Source organism: Grus americana, chromosome 2, assembly GCF_028858705.1.
Source record: "Grus americana isolate bGruAme1 chromosome 2, bGruAme1.mat, whole genome shotgun sequence".
Taxonomy (NCBI): Eukaryota; Metazoa; Chordata; class Aves; order Gruiformes; family Gruidae; genus Grus; species Grus americana.
The window spans coordinates 23,962,324-23,986,263 of record NC_072853.1 but is presented as its reverse complement, the minus strand read 5'-3'; the positions used below and the strand labels follow the sequence as shown (position 1 = coordinate 23,986,263).

The 23,940-nt window shown below is 36.9% G+C and overlaps 1 protein-coding gene across 6 annotated transcripts in view; it reads left to right on the top strand.

The window, feature by feature from the left end:
- VPS13B (vacuolar protein sorting 13 homolog B) overlaps positions 1-23,940 on the top strand; it is a 485,973-nt gene that overhangs the window by 409,215 nt on the left and 52,818 nt on the right. For all 6 annotated transcript variants that reach the window (XM_054815083.1, XM_054815086.1, XM_054815082.1 and 3 more), the window contains 3 exons: positions 8,629-8,825; positions 16,775-16,956; positions 18,728-19,077. In XM_054815083.1, coding sequence (XP_054671058.1) covers positions 8,629-8,825; positions 16,775-16,956; positions 18,728-19,077 — 729 coding nt within the window. The remainder of the gene's footprint in view (positions 1-8,628; positions 8,826-16,774; positions 16,957-18,727; positions 19,078-23,940) is intronic.

Below are 23,940 nucleotides of genomic sequence, written 5' to 3'. Positions count from 1 at the left end.
TGGAAGTTGTGCATAATTTGCCTGTGCATCACACTGAAATTTACCCTTTGGGGTTACTGAGCCAGTGAAAATTCTACCGGGTGCCAGAGGACTGACGAAACCATCAGATTATCTTAATGACAGATTTACACTCTCCTCGTGTTCTGTACTTTTCAGATTTTGTAGCTCTGATTTATGAAACTTTGCAAACTGCAGTCCTTCCTGCTGTACGCTGATCTGGTGGCAATTCTTGTAGGAGTCAGGCTTTACTGTGGTGAGAATATGTGGTCAAAATAGCCCATATACCGAAAATTATGCGGTACTTTATGTATTAATAGCCTGCTACCCTCAATCCCAGAGGTGACTACATTTCAACAGCATAGTGCTTATATTATTAATAAATACTGAAGCTTAGAAAATGAAAAACCTTAAATAAAATGTGGAAGATTGTTCCTGTATCAGAAAGAGAATGAGGAGTATTGCAAGATGTAGGTAAGTCCCTAATGTAAGATCTCCTATCTATATACTTTTGTTTCTCGATACTTGCAACAACAAATTAAGACCCTAATAAATTAAATTAAATACTGTTGCTTTTGCTATTAGAAAAGCGAGTGATCTTCACGTACACTCAATCTCAAGATGAATGAGAGCAGAAAAAAAATGGGTTTGACACTTAGGAGTAAATACATTTTCCTGTTTAAAAAGTCCTGCAGAAATCTTCTCAGTTGTAGCATAGTGCTATTCTGTGCTTCCTTAGCAAAAGCTGTTAGTGTGTTTAGAGTAATTTTTCCATAATGAAAAAAGCCAGTATCTGTGACGGATTACATTGCTGTACACACCTGCATTTGCTCTGAACCTGCTAGCCTGATAAATTGATAAGATAAGTTGGTCACATGTTGTTTTAAAAAGGCAAAGAACATAGTTCCTAATAAAAGAATGCTACATATTTCTTCTAAAAGGTTAAAAAGCATTTCTCAGGGCTCTTAAATTACCATATTCTGATACCAAGGGAAAATAAAACCTGGGCTTAGAGTCTTGTTTGTACTTAGAGGGCTTTCCGGACAGGAAGGCAATCTTGATGCAATTCAGTAAGCCACAATACCAGTGGGGCATTACAGGTGAAAAATTTGCAGCTGTACCCCTCACCACAATGTATTACAACTGTACAGTGGAATATTTCCTGTACAGAAATAGGGCTTGGTTAACTTTGTTTCCCAAGAGTAGATCACATTAAAATGTTATAAAATCATGATTTCCTGCATTTGAATACTTGTGGTTTCTCAACTGGTTCCAATATTACAAACGTTTTTTTATAGCTTCTATTAGTTGAAGATGTATAGAAGCTTTTTTCCAAAGTCAGCTAAAAGGCAGTTATGTATTTTTAAAGAACAATTTCTCTCAGAAGACAGGAGTTTTCTTTCACATCTCTGTATTATAACTCTAATACTTATTTTATAAACTGCAGTACTGATGTAAATTTAAATGAAATGAAATAAATATGCTAATAGGACCATAAATAAATTTGTTAAATGGAGTTGAAAGAGCCGAGGTATATGTTATTACTTGGAAGGCAAAACAGTAGTTATTTTTGTTATTCAACCAAAGATCTCAGCATGGACAGGGGAAAAAATTCAATTAAGCAGGTATTGCATATTTGATTTTAAAGTATTTATAATTTAAATGTTCTAGATTTAGGGCAAAATTTGTTAAACAAAATTCAAGGAGAAGTAAAATAAATTCTGTGAAAAAATATATGGGATAATTTTGAAAACAAGTTCTCCATTTGTGGTTTCTGATTATTCCTAAGTGTTGCAAATTGAGAGCACACTGTAGTGGAATAACGGTTACTGCCCAAAATCTATGGGTACGTAACACATGAAAATGGCGTCAAAGTACAGCAAACCATAATAAAAATACAAAGAAGATTGAGCTGGGGGGACAGCAAGTACTTTGTACAGCTAGAATGTTTTTAGTCCTAGTACTGCTGCTAATCCTAATACTACTAATAGCAGGCTAAAATTTTACCTCATTGTAAACCACCACATCTTTTTTTCTTATTTGGATCTTCATGAAAAGGGAAAATTGGTGGTCTGTAGCTGTGCCAGGGGAGGCTGTTTTCCACACGGATATGATACAATCTTAGCCCTGAGGAAGGCTAAAAAAATGCTATCCAACGGGCAGTTTGGTTTGTAACACGATTTCACAATGTCAATCACATAAGATAAACAGGAATGTGGATGTTGAAGTGTCCTACAGTTGTCCAAAATGTTGTTCCACTGGTCAGATCGGATTGTGTGCGTTGTGTGAACAGGCATATTACAGAGGTTTTATTCTATTTAATATTAATTTGCTTTTAAGCATATTTTCTACATAATATATTTTTTGCAGAGTTTTTTTGCTATTTTTATATAAATAATACTTCAAAATCAAATTTAAAAGTAATGTTCTTGGTAGTTATTGCCAAGAATTTTTCCCTAATAAAAATCTGGATAAAACCTTTTATTTCCTGCTACTGCGACTTCTGTTCACCTAATGGGAGAATTGTATTTTTAAGACAGTTGGCCCTAAAACAGTAAAATATCCTAATAACAGAATAGCTTTATTACAGAGCAATCAGTTTATTCATGCTCAGGAAGCTGGAGTTATAATCTCAGCATGGGTTGGCGTCTGACACAAAGTGCTAGTTTGTATTGTATTCTGCCTCTCGTTCACTTAGGTGGCCCTGCTCGGAGAAGATAAAACACACATACGCTTCCTGTCTTCTGTGTGCGTTTTCTTGTACAGTAGTTGTTTCTGGAACAAGAATAACTTCATTTCCAAGAGGAAGCGCCCACCATCTGAGATTCAAGGAATGAACATTTATTCTGTAGGAGCCTATTTTCTAGCAAAAACATGAATCAAAAGGAAACATCGCTGAAAGCAATATTAAGCACATTCTGTAACCCAGCTGTTAATATCTTTCTTTCTTTCTCAGCTGGACAAGATGGATTTTGCAGCCTAAGAAATCTGCATAGTTATAGTGTATAACTATAGTTAGAGTATTGTTAAAGGTCCATTTTTTATATTGAGTTTAAAAATCATGTGGTTCCCTATTTAAATAATAAAACAATAATACTTTTATATACCCTTCGTTCAGCAACCTCAAAGCTGTAGGCAGATGGCTGTAGATTTTTCCTAGAGACGAAAAAGATGTCTGTGAAAAAGATGGGATTAGCTAAGAAATTAAGATATTTTAATTATTTCTGTCCTGAACGGCAATGGTGTCTGTGTCTGAGACCTGTTTGCATTATGGCAATATGTATAGTGAATAATAGGTATGATCATTTATGGTAACGTGACAGCTTGTGGAAGTGCACTGGTGTTCACCCTCTGCTCAGCTACAGAAACATCCCTAGTGATAAGTGGTGTGCTGCCACGGCTTTTCAAGTCCTAATTAGCAAAATAGTCTAAAGCTAGGAGGATAACATCAGGTCACAGGAAAATCTAGAAGCATGTTGCAATCATGAAAGTCTTTAAAATGCACATGTGCATCAACAGTCATTTCTCTCTCATTGTGTCTTATTATTACACATAACTTTAAGTGGGAATAAGGAGTATCCATGTGGTCAATAGGGTGTACACATTAATATGTAACATAACGTTAACAGATTCTGTAGCATTCTTGACCCCTAGTTTCCAAATAGGAATTAAATGATTCTGGAACAGATAATGTGTGACACAGTATATGGTGAATAAGAAAAACTGTCATCTATCACATTGTAGTGCATTAGTGGGAATACTTCATGTTGGTTATTAATACTGTCTTGCTGATTGGTAGGTTAACAAGCATGCAGGAAATGACTTGAAGGATGCAGGTTTTTAAGAGGGTTTTTGAGTTTCTTTTTGTTTGAGGTGTGGGGGTTTTTTGTGAAATGTATATGAGTGAGGTTTCAGCTCTGCTCAAATCGAGACAGGTTCTATTTGTAGAGAGTTAATGTATGTTCACGGAGGTAATTCTCGTGATGTCTATGTTAGTGTAATAGATACGAAGATTTTTTTCTTAAAATAGAGCAAAACGAGATTCACAGAGAACAGGAATCCCCACTCTCCTAATTCAAAAGATTCTGCTCCAAGGCAACTATTTCAGCTGAGTTGTTTCCTTGTGTCCTGTACTCGCAGGGAGCTGGACTGGAACTGTCACTTGGGGGCAACTGCTTTCCTTCCTGTCAGAATTTGCTAATACACCATTTTCATTCTTCATCAGAACAGTGCCACGCAGTTTTCAGATCTCCTATGTCTATGGTCCACAGCAGTAAAAAGGAGGAAACTTCAAATTCTCTGCTTTATTTTAAATGTATTGATCTTATTAACAGTTTTTCTTATAAGTACTTAGAATTTAGGCTGTTTTCATAGAGCTTTTAAATTCTGCTTCTGATCTCTGTTGTTAATGCTGCTAAAAAAAAGCATTTGACTGCTGTTTTGCTTTCTGTTGCCATAATCATACTTCTAAATAAGTGTTTGTGCCATTGTACATGGTTTTCTTGCAAAATGGAACTTGGAGATTGTTGGTTAAATCTGAGCCCACAATTAATGATAGTTTTGTGCACACGGAAGTGACAGGGGCTGTACAGTAATGGTTCTGTCTGCATTTTACAGGTGAATAAAATTATTGCAGTTGAAACTTTCTTTGCAAGCTAGGAAAGAACACAAAAAGCTATGGAGAAATGTCTGTTGAAAAAACATGCTTGTTGTTAGCAAAGACGTTTATTGTTAGATATGCTTTGTTAGTGTTTAGTTTTATAGGGGCAGCAGAGGCGGTCACATTTTCTAAGAGGTAACAATTATCTGAATTATAGCTTAGGTTTTATGCAAATACTTTAAGGTAAAAGTAGCATATTTAATTCTACATATGGGGAATTTTTTGTTGCAGCTAATTCACTTATTCCCACTGCCTGTGACTCAGTTCTGGCATTATAACCCATTTCCAGGCTTTCACAACTATTATTTTTGGCAGCTAATATTGCCCAGAGCTACCATCTTTCCTTAAACTTATCCAGATCAGGCATTAGTAATAAACCCCCTAGAACAAATAAAGCTAGATATGTAGGAATCAAAGATTCTAAGTCAACTAAGTCTTTTGCAAGCTTCAAACTAGAAAGCTTACAGTTTGGACAGTCCCAAAGCATGAGCTGGATTTTGTATAGGCAATCACATAAAGGTGTCTCTTTGACTTTTTACTTCTAATGTGCAGATGACGCCTTGAAACATACTGTCTCTTGCTCTGGTAGATTTCTTGACATATTACAACACAGTTAGGAAAAAATTCATGAGCAAAAATAAAGAGGAATAATCTTTTCAACATGCTTACCAGCCTGCTTTGATTGTTAGGTGATATGTTCTTTCAGGCTACTCATACCGCTGAGTCCAGCAGTCATTCCTGCACCTTTCCAAATTCTTCATGATTCGCGTAAGGAGGATACCATCAAGTTCCTAAAAGGCAAATACACTATGTTAGTTTATACCAGAGCCTGTGGAGAATTTATTACTTTTTTATGACATAATAATTGTTTTGATCATTTTAGTTTACCATCTTTTGCTCAAGATAAGTTTCAATTTTTCTACCACCTACTGGGTGGGTGGAAATATTCTTTATTTTCAGTCTTTGTTTTCAATCTCTCCATATTACTTTCCTCTAGCCTTACTGATAGGTTTACATTTTTTGTATTGTAGTGCCACTTATGAAATTCCTTTATTGTGCTCTTTAACTTGTTCTTCCAGCTCATTAATCTTAGTGGGAATAGAATTCATCACCTCTTTTAAAATGCCCGCTATTTGCTATTCTGATCCAATTTTGTGAGATTCTCATTAGGAAGACTTGCATATTAAAAAAAAAAGCTTTGTTGTGAGATGTAATCTAAAAGAAATAAATATCCCAAATAATAGGATAGCTTTACAAGACTTTTGTTGCACATGTGTTACTCAACAACGTTGACAAAAAAAGATAACTTAGGTGTTGATAGGCAATAGGAAGTACAAGACCAGACCAAGGACTGAGATTTAAAGATATGCAGAAATAAATACTGTTGTATGTGGGAATATCTGTGCAACCATGAAAGGGTGCAACCTTTTGTCAGAACCTTTTGTAATGATATAATCCCAAGACTTTATGCTATAGGAAATATGCCAAGGATTGCAATATTTGAAATAAAATGAAATGGTTTATTGCCAATGGAGACTGTGGAGGTTTAGAAAAGTGTGTGAGTGTCAATGACTCCACAGTGTAGTACGCAAGATAGCGGATGATGGAATTAACTGCTTATGTGTTCAGAGTTAACGTAGGGGAATTCCTTGGGTACATCCATAATTGAAGGGTAGGAACATTACTGTGGTATTGCAATTTTGAGTGTTTGTCCACAGGTATTAAAGGTTAAAATAATTCAACACTGAGAAGTTTTGAAGAAATCTAAAAGTCTATGGTGATACTAAGAGCAAAAAGAATAAATATAGTGTGACTTTGAAATACAGCTACAAACACAATAATGTAACATTTCATATTGCTGCTGTTGTGCACAGCACCATTGTAGTTAGCAACACAGAACCAAGACTGGGTCATCAAGCCCAGCCTCCTCCCATCAGGGTAATGCTTGTTACTGTCTACATCTTATTAACAAATCACGCTTTTAAAAGCAGCTGCTATGAGCACCAAGGCTGTCCTCAAACCTCCCTATCTTTTTCTGTTAGGGTTTCTAGTCTTACACTTTATTCAGAGAGCAACTGTTTTGACCCATAGACCCCTTCCTTTATCAACTGTTTCTCTCCTGAGGTGTCTGGGTAGAGCAGTCATGTTCCTTTTGTTTTCCTTCATTTGGTCCTCAGCTCTGCACCGATCCCAGTGTGAGTTAATACAGTCTTAACATGAAGAGTTGGAAATGGGTGCCATATTCTAGATGAGGCCCACTAGGGTCTTATACAAGTCAATTAATATTTGTCCCTTGCTTTTGGAAATATCTCACCCGATGTATCTCAACATGGCATCATCATATTTTCTCATAATTTTCCAGCTGACATTTACATATCTTCACCATTTCCAACTGAATATGCAGCTTATAAACAACTATGTTGCTATTTTTACATATATGACGTGCTTTTTGATGTTAAATCAATCCCTTTTTCTCAGACTGTAGTTGAAATTAAATCAGCACTCCTGATTTATATTGCTATGCTACTCTATGTTATATACATTACTGGCATCAGAGTTTTGCTGGCAGTCATCAGACATTTTTTTCTTTTTTTTTCCTTCATCCTGACCTAAAAAAATTTTAGTGACTGTTGTTGCTTTTTTCGATTTTCAGGTATCATTGTGTCTTGACATATGTAGTAAAAATCCATGTTTCAAGTTCTGTGGTTCCACATGTTAAATCTTCCAGAATTCTTTGGTGATTATTTATGTTCCTTTGCCCTCCCCAGCTTGAACCACTGAGCTCCCTGAATTTTCCTTCTTAACCTTCATGCCTGTTAATTAATCAGCCTGCTGTCACCTCCATGTGCATTATAGTCCTTAGGGAGTAACAAGGAAGAATACTTACAGAGCTTTTTCTAGCTGTGCCTAGATGTACTTGCATCTCTATCGCATTCTTACCTTTTTCCTGGTTATTTATCCATCTATGTCTACACACAGACGCAGAGGGATAAAAAAGGTAATAGTGCGTACATATGCATTTTTTTAATATTTGCTTTATGTGAACTTGACTTTTAGTATTTCTTGAGCATGTACAAGTGCCATAACTGTGGATTTCTGTATCTTAATTCTAAAATCTCCATATTTTACTGAGTTTACATTGGTTTTAAATTCATATTCTCATTCACTTTCATGCTATTACAAAAAAAGGGGGGGGGGGGGGCAAGACACACTCCTTTAAAATCTTTGCTTTTATTAAAATTTGTTTTCAATTTTCTTGAGAAATGCCGCTAATAGCATTCTCTCCAGTTCAGTGATGCATCCAGGAATAATCCAAGTGGGTTATTTACAGACTTAAAATTAGGGATGTGATTAAACTGGAAGCTACTATGTATTTATTGGGTTTGGTTTTTCAAAATCACACAGTTGTCTAAATAGTGTATTCCATGAAAGCAAAGATTATGTTATTTCAAGTACTTCATGGTTTGTCCCAGGATTTTTATTCATCTGTTGGCCCACCACAAGATACTGTGTTGCCCATCATAATTTTTAGTCTGCACCTTTGATCACTTTAATATGACAATAAGTGGGTAATTAATAAATGTATATTTTGTTATGTAAAAGAGCTTGTTCATGCAAAAAAAAAAAGTAATTATGATTAGAATGTCCTTGATACTATGATGTGATGATATCTGATGGATTTTGTTTGGCTGCAGAATACAAATAATGGTTAGTTGAGTTGTCTTTGTTATTCTTGGGTACTGTGAAACAAGTAGCTATTTCTGTACCTAGTAAGAGAAAGTCTGAAGTTCTAAAAACATTTTAATTTAAGTCAAGACAGCACAGAATCTGAGTAACGGTTACAATTCTGATTTTCTATATGACAGCTTTTTTTTTAGTTTAGTTAGTTTTGCACTTTTAGCGTGTACAGTAAATCCCATTATATTTGCAATCAAGCATAAAGTAATTATGCCTTGTCCCTTTTATCACAGATTCCTTGCAGCTTGGAGTACTGGGATGAGCTTCAGAAATCATTTGTTGCATTCCGGGAATTCAGTCTATCAGAAAGCAAAGTCTGTGAACTACAACTGCCCAGTGTCAACCTTGTGAATGATCAGAAAGAGCTCATAGCCTCCGATCTGTGGAGGATTGTCCTGAACAGCAATCAGAATGTGGCTGATGACCAAAGGTAATTTTAAAGGAGGCGAGAAAAGCAGAAATCTAATGCTACACTCTTGAGAGATCTTTTTCAAGAGACTTAGGAAATAAGATACTGTTTTCATATGCGATAAGAGTAGCTGGTCTTAAATGAGCTTCAGACTGTAGTTCACCTTCATGCAAGGGCATGGATTGTGCGCAAAAAGAGCTCTCTCTTAGATTTGTAAGCAGCCTGGCAGCATCACATTCATCATTTTTCCGAACACAAGGATTACTGAAAAGTGAAGACAAACAGGCCATATCCTGTAACCTCTTAGCTGCACAAGGCAGTAAAATTAGTAAAATTCATTAACAAATGAAGGCTGAGGCACAATCTATTGTATGACATAGTAGTAAACATTCTTCTTCCATGCACCCCCCCATACACCACCTTTATTCTGTCCTTAGTGCACATCAATGACTAAAATAAGCCAAATGTCTATTTTAAATAGATTAAACAAAACTTTAGTACTTCAAGAGCATTACGATATTATTCACACAGCTTGCTTACTGTGCTAACAGTAAAAAAATTTAATTGATTTCTTCAAACACTGGGGATCCATTTTTCATTATGTTTGCAGCTGGAAACAATATACAATGACAGATATTCACTCTATTTGCATTCATTCAGTTTTGGTTAATATGTAGAGTAAGAAGAAATGACTACAAGTTCTTTCCACAAACAGCAGTGGAATTGCTTTCAAAGACCTACTTAACATTTTATAGTTAGAGCAGAAAACCCAGAATGACCCTGTTGGATCATGGTATTTGCTGATTGTTGCTGCCTGTGTATGAACACACGCTTGAATGAGTATGTAGCACTACATATATGTTATGTGAAGCTACAGAATTCAGAGAAATCAGGAAATATGAACATGGCTAACAAAATCAATGAAGAAAATTAAACATCTGGTTTCCATTAATAGTATCAGGTTGGAAATGATTTCTTGATGTTAATTGTGAAAGAATGCATTTTCATCATTGAGAAGTTAAGTGTTTTAGACAAGGTTAATTCCTCTGAATGTGGGACCTTGGCAAAATTGCCTTCCTGGTCAGCTTAACACCACAGAAATGTGAACTCGGTGGGAACTGAAAATGAAGTAGTGAAATTTAGTATATTTTTTTCATCAAGGCATTTGGCACTGTAGTCATGTTTATTGTTTTCTGTTCAAATAGGGTTCATCACTATATGCAATGTTTCATTCAGGGAACTCTGGTAAGCTTATGAGTTGTAACCATTCAGAAAGAGGCTAGGGTTAAAATGTAATACAAATAATTAAAAAAAGAAATACAAAACCAGTTTGGACTGTGATTAACATCAGAAACATTTTACAGCACAACATGAATTCACTTGCTTAGAAGGTCTAAACTTGTGAGTTTTCAGATCAGAGGCTGCAGGCCTGCTCCATGGTAGTGACCATCCTCAGTGGTATCAGGGTGTCAAATTGTAATAGGGTAGAAATATCCTAATGGCCTTGAGGTACCAGAAGACTCCACAGAAGACAATTGCTTATTAGAAGCACTATGTCCTCCAGATTGTGTGTGTACACAAAAAGCTAAAGCAGAAACCACAACTGAAAGAACAGGAATTAAACTGAAGCATTAGCAGTTCACTGAAAAGGGAGAGCAGGAAAGGAAAGAAGGCAGCAAAAACCATGCGCCACACTGCTGAAGCATTTGAAGGTCAGTAAGCAGAAGAGAAAGAGGGAAGTCAAGGGAAGGTGTTACGAACTGCCAGTTCCTTAGGCATGTGCATGGAGACTGCAGAGTCACTACTCCTGATACTTTTGGTGGCCTGAGGAATTTATAATAGTTTTAAGAGGTGTAGTTTACACCTACATGAACTGACAGTAGACTGGAAAGTTAAAGGTTCATGTAGGTCGGGCTGAACTCCATCCAGAAGCCAGAAACCTGAGGAGTACAGGAGGAAAACCTCTGATTTCAGTCAGAGAAGAAAAAAGATTATATTCTCTGCCTCAGCCACAGTTTCAGATAGAAATTCAAACCGATCTCTCTTTATACTAACTTCAAACAAGCTTTCTGAACAATGACTGCAGGAAGGACTGATGTGAAAGTAGTCCTGACCAACCTGGAGTAATCCTTCTCAGAGAAAATTAATGGGTCAGAAAAAGAGCAGGTGTTCCTCAGAGATGAGGCTTTGACCTATGTTGTTTGAGCCATACTGTCTCTTTCTTGGAGACAGAGCAAATCATGCCAGTCACATGTCACTGACCTGGAGATTTTGAGACAGTTCACAAGCACTGAAATACGTATAGTTACAGCTACAGAACAAATTTAAGGTAATGGTTAAGCTCCAAAGGATCACGTTCTGCTAAAGGGAAGCCTTGTTTAGGAGATGGTGACAGATACTGTGGGCCTGCAGGGAAGGCCAACATTTCGAGACCCCCTAATAGCATAGGAAGTCCATGTTGGCAGTAACTGCTGAAACTGTGGCTCTATCTTCACCAAACAAACATTGCTATCAGTATGGGTATATTCTTGTCACCAAGCATCCTAAAATTATATTCTGGATTCTACTTGACCAAAAAATGCCAAACTTTTTGGGTTTTGAGAGAGAGACTGCCCCATGTCATAGTAAATTTCAATGTTAGGCTTATTCCTAAAGCAAGTGTTTAACATGAAATCTTACAGACTTGTGAGAAGAGCCACAAGGAACTGTGCTTGAAGCCAGTGCCGAGTGTTAGACCAGGGAACTTCAAGGCTGCAGGATCTGCGAGTGAGAGTGAGAAGTGAAGACTCTATAAAAGTTGAATCTCGGTTTTCCTGGAGACTCACAATGATTTGACATTAATTACATGCTGTGACTGTATGATTGATTAGCAAATTTAATTCACTATTAATTGTAAAGTATAAAAATGCTTAGTCTTATTGAAGTTTATTTTCATAGTTTGATCTTGTATTTTGGGTCAGACTCTAACAGCTGCCATATGCATGCAGCTGCTGCTCAATGATAATTTTTTTTTCCTTCAAATTCTGCAGGGGTTTTTTTGTGGTAACCTCTATGATATGCTAATTAATAATACCAGAGAGCTGATCCCTTGTGGTTTAAGTACTTTATTATTGATTCCTAACATCAGTTATAAAGTATGAAACTTATGTGGCTCGTGTGACAGGAAAACAACAAGGTTTTTGATAATATGTGGATCCAGCTGATACGCTGAGCAATAACTGGCAGGCTGAAGTATATCAACCAATAATGAATATGGGAATATGCAAAGATGTTATGGTCCAAATCCTGTGTATGCAAGCTCTTTCTGAGATTGATCAGGAAGTAATTAGAGGTATAAAAATCAAGGAGCTATCTGGTTAAGGACATAGTATATATGTATATGTTGTTTATTTTTAAGAATTTTGTAGACCATTCATTCAATGAATGAATAAGGTTCGAATGAATATTTATGAATGTTTATTCAATGAATGAACAAATCTGAAGTCCTAAGTGAGATAATTTAGCATCCCCTTGGGAATTTAGCACAGTGTCTATGGAAGGAATCATATCTGGCTTAAATGACTGTTTATGGAAGACCTTAAAATAGGGGATTAAAAGGAAATTATCATAGAATAAATTATTTTTATAGGTTGCATTTTCATAGAATAGAATCATGGAATAATTTAGGTTGGAAAAGACGTCTAAGATCATTAAGTCCAACCATAAACCTAACACTGCCAAGTCCACCACTAAACCATGTCCCTAAGCACCACATGTACACATCTTTTAAGTATCTCTAGGGATGATGACTCAACCATTTCCCTGGGCAGCCTGTTCCAGTGCTTGACAACCCTTTCGGTAAAGACATTTTTCCTAATATCCAGTCTAAACCTCCCCTGGCACAACTTGAGGCCATTTCCTCTCGTCCTGTCGCTTGTTAGTTGGGAGAAGAGACCAACGCCCAGCTGGATACAACCTCCTTTCAGGTAGAGTGATAAGGTCTCCCCTTTTCTTCAGGCTAAACAACCCCAGTTCCCTCAGCTGCTCCTCGTAAGACTTATGTTCTAGACCCTTCACCGGCTTCATTGCCTTTCTTTGGACACACTCTAGCACCTCAATGTCTTTCTTGTAGTGAGGGGCCCAAAACTGAACACAGCACTCGAGGTGCAGCTTCACCAGCGCCGAGTACAGGGGGACAATCACTTCCCTAGTCCTGATGGCCACATGATTTCTGATACAAGCCAGGATGCTGTTGGCCTTCTTGGCCACCTGGGCATACTGCTGGCTCATATTTAGTCGTGTTGCAGGTCTAGCAAATTATAATCAAAATTACTTTTATTTAAAGCTCTGGTTAGTTGGTGAGACACTAAAGCCCCTCACTGATTTGCTTGGGAGGGGTTTATCATTCTTTGTTTAAATGGATTATGTTACAAGATGTTTCATATGTTTGTGCATCTCCTACGTAATGTAAACAGTATTTTTATAATTACTGACATACTAATGTGAAAGAGTAATTGAAAATGCCTTAAGATACAAACCATGAAACAGTACAAAAACTTTTAAATAAGCCTTAAATTGCTACTTTTTAAAAATTAAAGTGAGGAATCATGGTCATGTCTCTTGCTAATTGTTTTAGCTTTTATTCAAAGTAGATGATGTACTGGATTTTGACCTCTAACAATTTGGGTTCAGACCAGCATTTGAGTCATAAATTAAATGAGTTAAGTAGTCTCTTTCTTCTTCCCAGTGGATATTTTCCCATGTTGCGATTTCATCACAAATGGCAGTTTCGGTTTAAATATTCCACTCTTAAAATAACAAGAATAATGCGGGTCACTGTTAAGTCATTGATCCCGGTTGCCATATATTTAACTTGAACTGCTTTGCATGATGTGAAACTATCGTACTCTATAATATTTAATGACTTTGAATGGTTTTTTTTCCATTTTAAAAATTCTGATATTCCACAGGACTAAAAAAAATAATAATAAATTTCTGATATTAAAGTCAGGTCAGTTTTATTTAGAATTTCCTCTGGTTTTGCTACACCCATCCCTCGGCATGTTGTACCAAACACAAAGGATTAGAAGGTGGTTATTCCTTTTCTCCCCAGCTGAAAAGTTATGGACAGTCCACACTGCATTTTGCAGCTCCAAAGCAGCCAAGAGAATGTGGGACTTTTTGATATTGTATTCATTTGATGCACAAATTTTGATTTCACAATCAGATCTACCTCTGATATTAATGCTCCTACTGTTGTTCACCAAGATTTAACAGGAAGTTTTCAGCTAACACTGCTTTATTTTCTGTTTGCACATAGCACGTGATGAAGGACTGTGTCTTTGATTTCTCTGCTCTATGCAAGGTGAAAGGAGAAAGTAGCCGTGCTAAACGTCTGACGGAAATCTACCTAGGCGAAAAGCTTAAATGGGATTTAATTTAAAATCAGAGGGTCATGGTAGTGATTGTAAGGCCTACAGTCCCCCTTTAAAAACTGTTCATTCGATATTATGATCTCTTATTACAGTTCTTTTTTAAGGCGATACTTTAGTAATTTGGATGCTGCTTTTAGAATATGTTGTACTGCAACTGGATTTTACTGTTACTGTATTTTTATTTTCATAACAACATGGGGACTATAATTCTGGATGTAGCATCTGCCTGAGTAAAAATGAAATGGACTCCTTCACAGATTAAACAATAACACTTGAACAAAGTCTGGGCAGATAGGAAAACAGTGATGAAAGAATCCTTATTGCATTTGTTTTCAGAAGATTTCTAGAAGGTGATCTTCTCTCTGTAGAGTGGCTTTCCCTTCTAAAACATGGTTTAGCTCACATTGTCCTGCTCCTCTCAGTCCTCCACTGCCAGCACTTGTCCCTCCCTAGCACAGGAAGGGATGCAAGGCCAGTTGTGTCACAGGGAGCAACCTTGTCCCACTCTTATTTGCTGTTTCTCTCTGGTTAGTTTTTTAAGCATGTGGTTGGACTCTGAAGTTTGTTAGGGAATCGTTTCAGTTTCTTAGAAACCTTTTTGGTTTCTAAGGTGACTCTCCATGATGAAACAAAAAGTAGTTTTGAATCTTTTTGTTCCCAACGTTTTAAGTTCCAGAATATAGATTGGATGTTAGAAAAAATTTCTTCACCGAAAAGGTTGTCAATCATTGGAACAGGCTGCCCAGGGAAGTGGTTGAGTCACCATCCCTGGAGGTATTTTAAAGCTGTGTAGATGTGGTGCTTAGGGACATAGATTAGTGGTTGAACTTGGGCAGTGCTAGGTTAATGGTTGGACTTGATGATCTTAAAGGTCTTCTCCAATCAAAACAATTATATGATTCTGTGATTACCTCCACTTGGTCTGCTGGTTGTGGGGCAGAAAAATTGGAGCAAAGTAGGGCTAAATGCTTTAAATTCTTTCTCTGATGTGAAGCTCCTGCCACATTTCCTCCTGCATCAAGCATGTCGTGTTGCCTTGTAATCATTGTGGTTATGAGTGAGAAATGACAAAGGTCCCATTGCCCTAAAATGCTCGATAAATAAAAAGCAGGCATATAAAATTTGACTAAGTAAGTATTTGGAGGGTTTTGTTTATTTTTATTTTATGAAAATATCCATCTCCAAAAAACATATCTAGGGAAATAAAAATGCTGTCACTGATAGGTGACTCAAATAATAGGTTTCCGAGGAAAAGAAATTTATAATTTCAGAATAAACCTCAAATTTCAGAAATAAACGTTGTTCCTTTTTACTGCAGTTGTTGTTATACCTGTTTATGCAAATTAAGTCTTAATTCAGAATATCAAAGTGTAATTACCGTACTAGCTAGTTACCATAACACAAAATAATACTGATAAATTTACCTATCCATGGAATTATAGGCATTTGCAGCTGAACATTTCGAATACCTACTATATTTGTGCATAATTTTGCAGTAACACACACAGAATGATGAAAAATTTGGTCCTAAAAGCATAAGACATGTTGCTTTGAAAGCCAATGATCAAATTTAAACTTGTGTTTGAATTTAAAATATCTTTAAAATGTCAGTGGAAATCTATTCACGGAACTTTAAAAAAGCTAATTACTTTCTGATAAAAATGGTAAGTTGACCTTAGTTAATCCTTTGCTATTTTAAAAATAAAAACAGTATTGGACTGAGGACACGGACTTAGTTTTCTTAAATCAATTCTATGCTTTTAAACTAAAACTTTTTAGTGCCAAACTGCAAAGGGAGTAAGAATAAGGAACATTAAGGATAGATTTGGCTTAAATTAGAAAGTTTATTTGTACTTCAGTGATATCTTAGCAACCTATAGAATTGTGATGTAGTGTTAGTTTCTCTCAAGAGACTGAAAGACAATGCTTGGAAATTTATGGCATCAGGAGCATGGCTAGGAAAAAGAAGAGAAATCAGTGGGGTGGCATTTTAAATGTTTAGTTAATATGTTGTAATACGTGCTAGTAAAAGGCTCCAGGCTGAGCTTAAAACACTCGGAGATTCTTTTTAAATGATGACTGCAGAACGAGAAGGGCAAAGGAAAGAAAGCTTACAGGGACGGGGTTTATGCGTAGAAGTAGTTTGATGGTCCTGAGTTGGTTTCCTTAAAATAAAATGAAAAAAATCATTCTCTTGACCAGATTAATTTTCAGCTCATTCTTGTAGCTGTAATAATGTTAATGTACTCTGTTTACCCATTTCAACAATTAAAGATACCTGATATATTTTGGTTTTATTTTCTGTAAATATGCTTTACTTCTGTGATTAAAGTGTTTCAGTTTGTAAATTGAAAGTGTGGTGTGATAAAAGCATTGTTGGATTGCAGTCCTGTCTGCTACATTCTGCTTGGGACAAAGTACATTAACATTAGCGCTTAAAAGAAAACAGTGACGTTGGCTGTGTCAGAAAACCAAAATGGCACATGATCAAGTCCTACTGTAAAGCGATAAAATGCTGGAGGTGCTAACTACCACTTTGTTATCTACCTTCTGCAGCTCAGAAAGTGAATCTGGCTCACAAAGCGCGTGTGATCAGCTTGTAACCCCCACGGCATTAGCAGCCTGTACCAGAGTTGACTCCTGTTTTACTCCTTGGTTTGTGCCATCACTAAGTGTGTTGACCCAATTTACTTATTTGGAAGTCCACCTCTGCCATCATCTTGATCAGCTGGGCACAGGTATGTACACCTTTACGTAGAATAATAAAAGCATATAGTTCATACGTGCTGCTTAATGGCTGGTGTGCTGTCTGTAGTCCCCATTTCCTCATTCGAACAGGCATTCTTGAAATAAATTATCACCAACAGCCATCAGTGGTACAGACTTCAGGGTAAAACTGATGACTTACATACGGTAGGCAGTGGGACTGGCTGATCGGCCCCCTTCCTCCAGAATGGGTAACTGTAGAAATTGTCCCATTTTCGTGGTCTGATTAGTGACAGCAGGTGCCGCTTCAGTTTTGAGCCATCTTAGTGAATGAATTTGATCTTTTAAGTTTTCCAGCATATTAACAGCGCTATTAAAATATTTGAAGATTTTGCAACCCCCTTCGTAAGAATTCCTTGGAAGAGCTCTGAGAACTGCAGATTTAACTGTTATTTCAATTATGATCACTTTTGGAGCTACATCTGGTTTTGTTCAGTGCTCTCTGTCATTGCATTAATGGCAAATACATTCCATGAGATCTTTAGATTATTGTCTGATTTTCAAATGCCAGGAATGCTTTCTGTGGAAGATGAGCAAATATCTTAGATAATTTTGACAGGGACAGCTAGCTTCGTGAGTAGTTTTTGTGTTTCTGCAAGTGTTATAGTATTTTCATTATCAAATCATACCAAGACTGACACTCAACGTCTAGCAAATTATTTCTTGTCTATCAGCTACCTCTATCAGTACATAATCTTCCTCACTATTACACTCCAATTCCAGATGCTCGATCTTTAAAATTGCATGTACTGGAAAAAGCAAAAATCAGATTAAAATCAAACCCAGCTGTTTCATTTTTCAACAGCGACTGAGTTTATGCTGATGCTGCTGTTGTTCTTGTTATAGCACCTAAAGGCCTTGAGATTTGGGGCTCCGTTGTGCTATGTTATATGCGAAGGGAGCCCAAAACTTACTGTATCCGTTACGCTTTTGTAGAATAATAGGGCTTGATCCTGGAAAGTGATGAGTGTTTTGCTTCCAAATCTGTAGAGCACTTGAGCATATGCTAATTTTAAGCATATGAGTAGTTCCAGCAACATAAATAATAACATCAATGGAAATACTCGCATGCTTAATGTTACACAAGTGGTGTACGTTCCTTGCAGTGTCTGTTGCCACAGTGCTCAGCACTTTGCAGGACTGAGGCTTCAGTGAACACGATAAAATCTCTTTTATGATATATTTCTCATGCTTTAGTCTCGGGATACTCTTTTGTTTAATTTCTAGTATTATGGGGTAATATGTCACATCTCAGTGGGTTTGTGGTCTTGAACTCTCTGTAATTGCAGCAAAGACAATTTTCATTGTGGAACCTGTTAGACCACATGGTCACACGTCAGCAAATGTTATACTGATAATTTTTATTGTATTCGTAATGTGCTATGTGTGGAATATCATATACATCTACTATAGCAAAAATTCTCACAGAAATATGGTCTCTGCTCCAAATAGGTGGCAATCAGAAACATTATGCAGTGTGTAGATAAAGCAGTTTGGCTGGCTAATCTATTTACCATGAAAAGATTTTGGTTTGCAGATACTTTCTGTTTGCAGCTGCAATTAATTACAGTTCTATTTTACATCTAATAAACAGTATGAACGGGATTAATTTCAGAAATGTCAACTCTTTTATTAATTTTACTTGTTTTCATCATATGTACAGCAGTTAAAACACAATTTACAAAAACATACAGAATGTGGCAATGGTGATGTTCTAGTGTTGTTTGTTCTTTTACTTTTCAGCACCACCAAAGCTTCTTCAGCCATTTTTATCTGATAAGAACATGCCATCTGAACTAGAATACATGATAATTTCCTTTGATGAGCCTCATGTATATCTTCGTCGGTGGAGCGATGAGTCGATGTTCCAGGAGATCCAGTTTTCAACTCAAGCTGACTGTAAACTTCTGGAGTGTCGAAATGTGACTATGCAGAGTGTTGTGAAACCTTTCAAAATCTGGGGGCAGATTGCTATTTCCTGCGGCACAGTGGAAAGGCTGTTGGACTGCACGATAATGGTGGACCCCATTTTCATCAACTTTGGCCAATATGCGCTTCATTCTCTAAATACAGCGATTCAAGCTTGGCAGCAGGTATGCAAATACGATAGTGAGAAAAAATGTAGCTATTGTGATTAATTTAATAGCAAATTAGAATACCAACTGCATTCATTAAAAATATTCCAAGATGTAAAAGCTTTAATTTACACTAGAAGTGTTTTTTACTAATAAACACTGATTCCGTGATAGCAGTGACAATTAGGAGACAATGAATGTTCTATGTAAAGGTAAATGTAGCCAGAACTGCTTGAGTTTCAGTGAAACTACATGGATTTATATCAGAACAATCGGAATCTTGGTCTTGAAATGCATAATATTCTATTAATTTATGAAAAGGTGAGTGGTGCATGCTATGTAAGCACAGCTCAGTCTAAGCGGTAGAGCATATTGTTTCCAGCTACTACTTCTATCCTTATTGAAGTTCAACACTAGTTTCACATTTCATTCTGTGCAAGAAGAAGTAATGGCTGAAGCCAGTTCCAGCGTAAGGAACCTTGCTTCTGCAATGACCCCTCGAAGGCCTGTAATTCCCTTACTCCACTATAGCCTTGAAATCAAATCATTCTCTTCATCTGCCTGAAGACCTATGTGGAGCCTGGGAATTAATTACCTATCATGGCACTACAATAACAAAGCCCCCCAAAAAGGATAAAACATCTGTTTTATATCAAAAAATTCTTTTTTAAGGGCATTCCATGGTTTTCTTGTTGCAAAAGGACATTCATAAAACAAGATCTAGTGTGATTTAAATCTTTACAGTTGGCTCAAATATCAATGTGAACAAAAATCTTTGTAGCTCCAATTTCTGTTTTTTGTCATATTTTGAACAATGCTTTTAATAAAAAACAAACATAGAAAGTATAAGAGAGTCCTTGGTAGGCTGTTTAAACCCAAAAGATTTCTGACTTAATACTAGTCCCTCATCTAAGACATGTGTGGCAACTACTGCAAAATGGCCTTCAGAAAGGTCAGTTTCCTCTTAGGATGGAAAAAAAAAAAAAAGATCTCTCAGACATAGCTATACATATAAATAAAATATGGTGCATAAATATTTAAATGTTTTAAACCACATCACAGTGTGAATGACTGACTGACTACTCTGTGCCTTGAAGGAATATTCTGAGTTGAAAAAATGGAATTGTATATTTGATTAAGTAGAGCCATATGTCGCATAGTATATTGCTGACAGGTACATTTTATGAATAGTTGGTACTGATTTATACATGGATTTGGCAATGTTAACATGAGCCACAGGAGGATATACTTCTGTAATTGTTGCTGTAATTTTCTCGTTTCCTCTCATGTCAAGGGTACTTGCCACCATGTTCTGATGTGGTGGGTATCTAGCCCTGAGTATTCAAGATTAAAAACTTGCATCGCTTTGAAATTAGGGAACAGTTAACACACAAGTGGGTTCAAAATGGCTTATTAAATTAATTGTTACCAAGATGTTTTGTATGTGGCTTTACCTCCAGATTGGGGGGGTGGCACGCACTGCACAGGGAGGGAATGAATTTCCTAATGATAAGCAGTTTGATGTTTGCTGTTCACACAAAATACAATATAAATGCTGCCAACTAGAAGCATGAATTTAATAAACAGGAAAAGTTATTTGAATTCTCCACATATTTTTTACTGGATTAATATCTGAACCAAGTGATGTTGCAGTCAGTGGACAGACGGATGAAGCATGAAACAATTTGGCCCTGCACCTTTAGGTCAAGAGTTCAGGATTAACAGAAGCCTCTGTCAGTAGCTTTGTTTTCTAGATAAGGACTGATTTTTTTTTTGTTGTTTGTTTAAGTAATGATGAACATTTTGAAAGTAGATTAAGCCTAAAAAACACTAGGCATACAATTTGCTTTATAGTCACATGCTGAAAATCTGAGAGGATTAGCACTTTTTAAAAACAGTTTCTCTTTTTGACATATTTCACTGTCTAATCTGAAATCCCTGTTTAAATACAAGCAGGAACAGGCTAATGCACATCTAAATGCAAAGCTAAAGTAATGGTTTTAATAATCAAATAACTGCTCAGGGAACTTCAAGATTGTTATTAATTTACTTTTATTATTTAATAATAGCATACAGAGTATCAAGTGAGAGAAAATGCGTGTCTCCTGTGAATGTACACGGGGAAGGATGTTGGGGTTTTCCCCTTTATTTGGGCATTTAAGCTTTCACAAGTTGTTTTATAGCATTAGTGCTTTGTGATACCTAGAGACACAGGGTCAGCTGAGAAAACAGCTTCCCAGGTATGGTACCAGTGAGTATTCCTGGGAAAAAAAATATTCCTTTGTGGTCTTACACTGCAAATGTTTTCCTGAACTCCTCAGAAGTTATAAAAGCTCTGGTTTAAACCTGTTTTAAACCATTAGAACTTCTTTTCCTCGAGGTCCGCGTAGTGCTTAACCTTTCTGTTGGCAGTTGCGTAAGTTTTCTTAATGAGCTGGGATCAGTAAAAATGACATCTGTGATCACAGGAGTTTCCCCATCTTTCTACCACAAGCAGAAAGAACAAAGGAAAAGGGTACAGAAAGTTTGCGTGTAGCTTCGATTTAACTTTCTAGCTGATAATGTCAGGATACTGCCATGAGAATAAAGTTTAAACAGTCAGAAGGAAAGTGTTCTTTTCTCTTAGAGGAACTTTGAGGGAGATAAAAAATTGCTAAAGACTTTCTGTCCAAAAAACTTTACTAGGTACAAGAGAGAGAGTGTGTGTGTGTGTATGTATGCATGTGTGTTTGTGTGTGTGAGAGAGAGAAAGCTTGCGCAGGTCTTCGGTAGCTTGTGAAGCACACAGAAAATAACTTTGTGCATATAAAGAGCCCTAGACTTTTATGGGGGTTTTTTCCAGATCCAGAAATGCTTTGAAATAGCTGTGAGCCAAGACGTGAGCAGAAAGTCCTGAGACAGGGAAAGCCTGGTGACTAGTATTATGTGGGATGTTTTTCCCCTCTCTGAAAGAATTCACAAAATATCTGAAAGCCCAATAAAGGAGAAACACTTTCCAGGCCTCTCTGAGAGAAAAGAACAGCTGAAAAATGATCTAAAGAGGGGCAGGAAATTGTCCCCCAGGAACTGACCCTAATCTGTATCTGATTCAGGCTGTTGATCGTTTGCTGATTCTTTTGATTTGCTGTTTTGATTCAGAGAGGGAATTTTTTTCCTAATCCACACTTAGGTGTTTTCAGCTCCTGGAGTCATCATTCAGCCCTTCAGCATCGTTGCCACACAAATGGCCCAGTTCTATTTGTTTTTGTGATGTCTGGTTTCTCTACACTTTTGTCAATCAAGATTTCCTCACTCCATCCTTTTGCTGATTTTTTTTTTTTTTGGTCCCTTTCTGCTTACCCTAGAAGCTTCTACTGTCAGACTCGAGGAGTGAATTTGGGATCCAGTTCCCTGTGATGGGTGCAGGGAGCTGCTGCAGCTCTCCAGGGACCAAGAAGTATGGGTGGTACTCTGTCCGGGAAAAATCTCCTTCGTTTACTGTAAGGAGAATGAGAGTTGCCTAGAACTCTGCCTGTGCAGTGCGTAGTTGCCATACTGAGCTAAAACATCCCCAAGCTTCCTGGATGATACCTTAGTCAGCTGTTATTATCAAGAATTGAGGCATTAGTAACTCACTCTTAAGCATGGCAGAATGGAGCAACACCCTATTATTCAAATCTTGGTGTTTCCTTGGTTAAAACTTTGGAACTATTACAAAATTGAGTCTAAAATACCTCTTTTGCTTAACTTTGAGAAGCGTTGCTGTTAAAAGCAGTGGATTCTAATAGCAAATCTAGCATTAAGACAAATCATTAATGGCAGTCAGTCATCAGTACCAAAATGTGTGCAGGTCTATTAGTAATCCCTGATGGGATAACATTCCCCCAGTACAATTTAGGAGTTTTATGCATGCCAAAAACTTGCTAGATTCTCTTTTCCCTCCGGAAAGTGCAAGAACTTACAGTTTCTGTTAATTTACTTGAAAATAACTTAATCAGGTAAAAATAGGGAAGTTCATCACCTTCTGGTGTCCTTCCAGTCTGCGTGTTATCAGCAAGAAAATGTATTGGAGTAAATAAAAATTTCTTAAATTCCTCTGGGCATATATCTAGGTTTGACTATAACAACATGCTGAGCTCTGTGGATAGTAAATCCTCTCTTTTAAAATGAACATTTTGCAAAGCTGTAACAGGAAAATATATATATTTGTGGTAGACTTATGGGTATGTGGGTATGGCAGCTTGACAGTAAAAAGTCATAGATCCACCACTAGAAAATGCCAAAATAAACTATGCACTCTGAAGTGGCACTGTAAATGTCAGCCTTTAGCCTACCCAGATCTGCTACTGAATGCGATACAGACATATTGCTCTGTAATGAGTTTTACTGCTTTGAAAAAGTGAGATTTTGGTTATGCTCGCCTGACTCTTGTTTCACAGAAGGTACCTGATCTTATGCAGAAGAATTCATGAGATTTGGAGAGAAGCTTTAATCTAAATATTCTCATGCTTAAATACTCCTAGGGTGAATAATTTTTTGCGCAAACACTCCCAACCAACCATTCTGCCATTCGGTCACAAAAGGAATCACAACCTGCACATTAGGTTCTTGTGAAGTTAATGATGGTAGTGAACATGCATTCAAGGATGCTAAATCAGACGTACCTTGCACACTTCACTTTTCAGAAAATCTGTTCCACGTGTATCACCCAGCAATGTGCTACAAGCAGCGTACCAAACTGTTTTTCATGGATAACTTAAGGATCCATAGGGATCTATGAGGAAATATTTTTCTGTCTCTTGTTTGATCTCTGAATTTCTGCAGGTTTCCAGGCACATTGTTATCAAAGAACTAGAGACCTGTATGATCATAGACAGAGGAGGTGCTGGCTTCATTATGTCC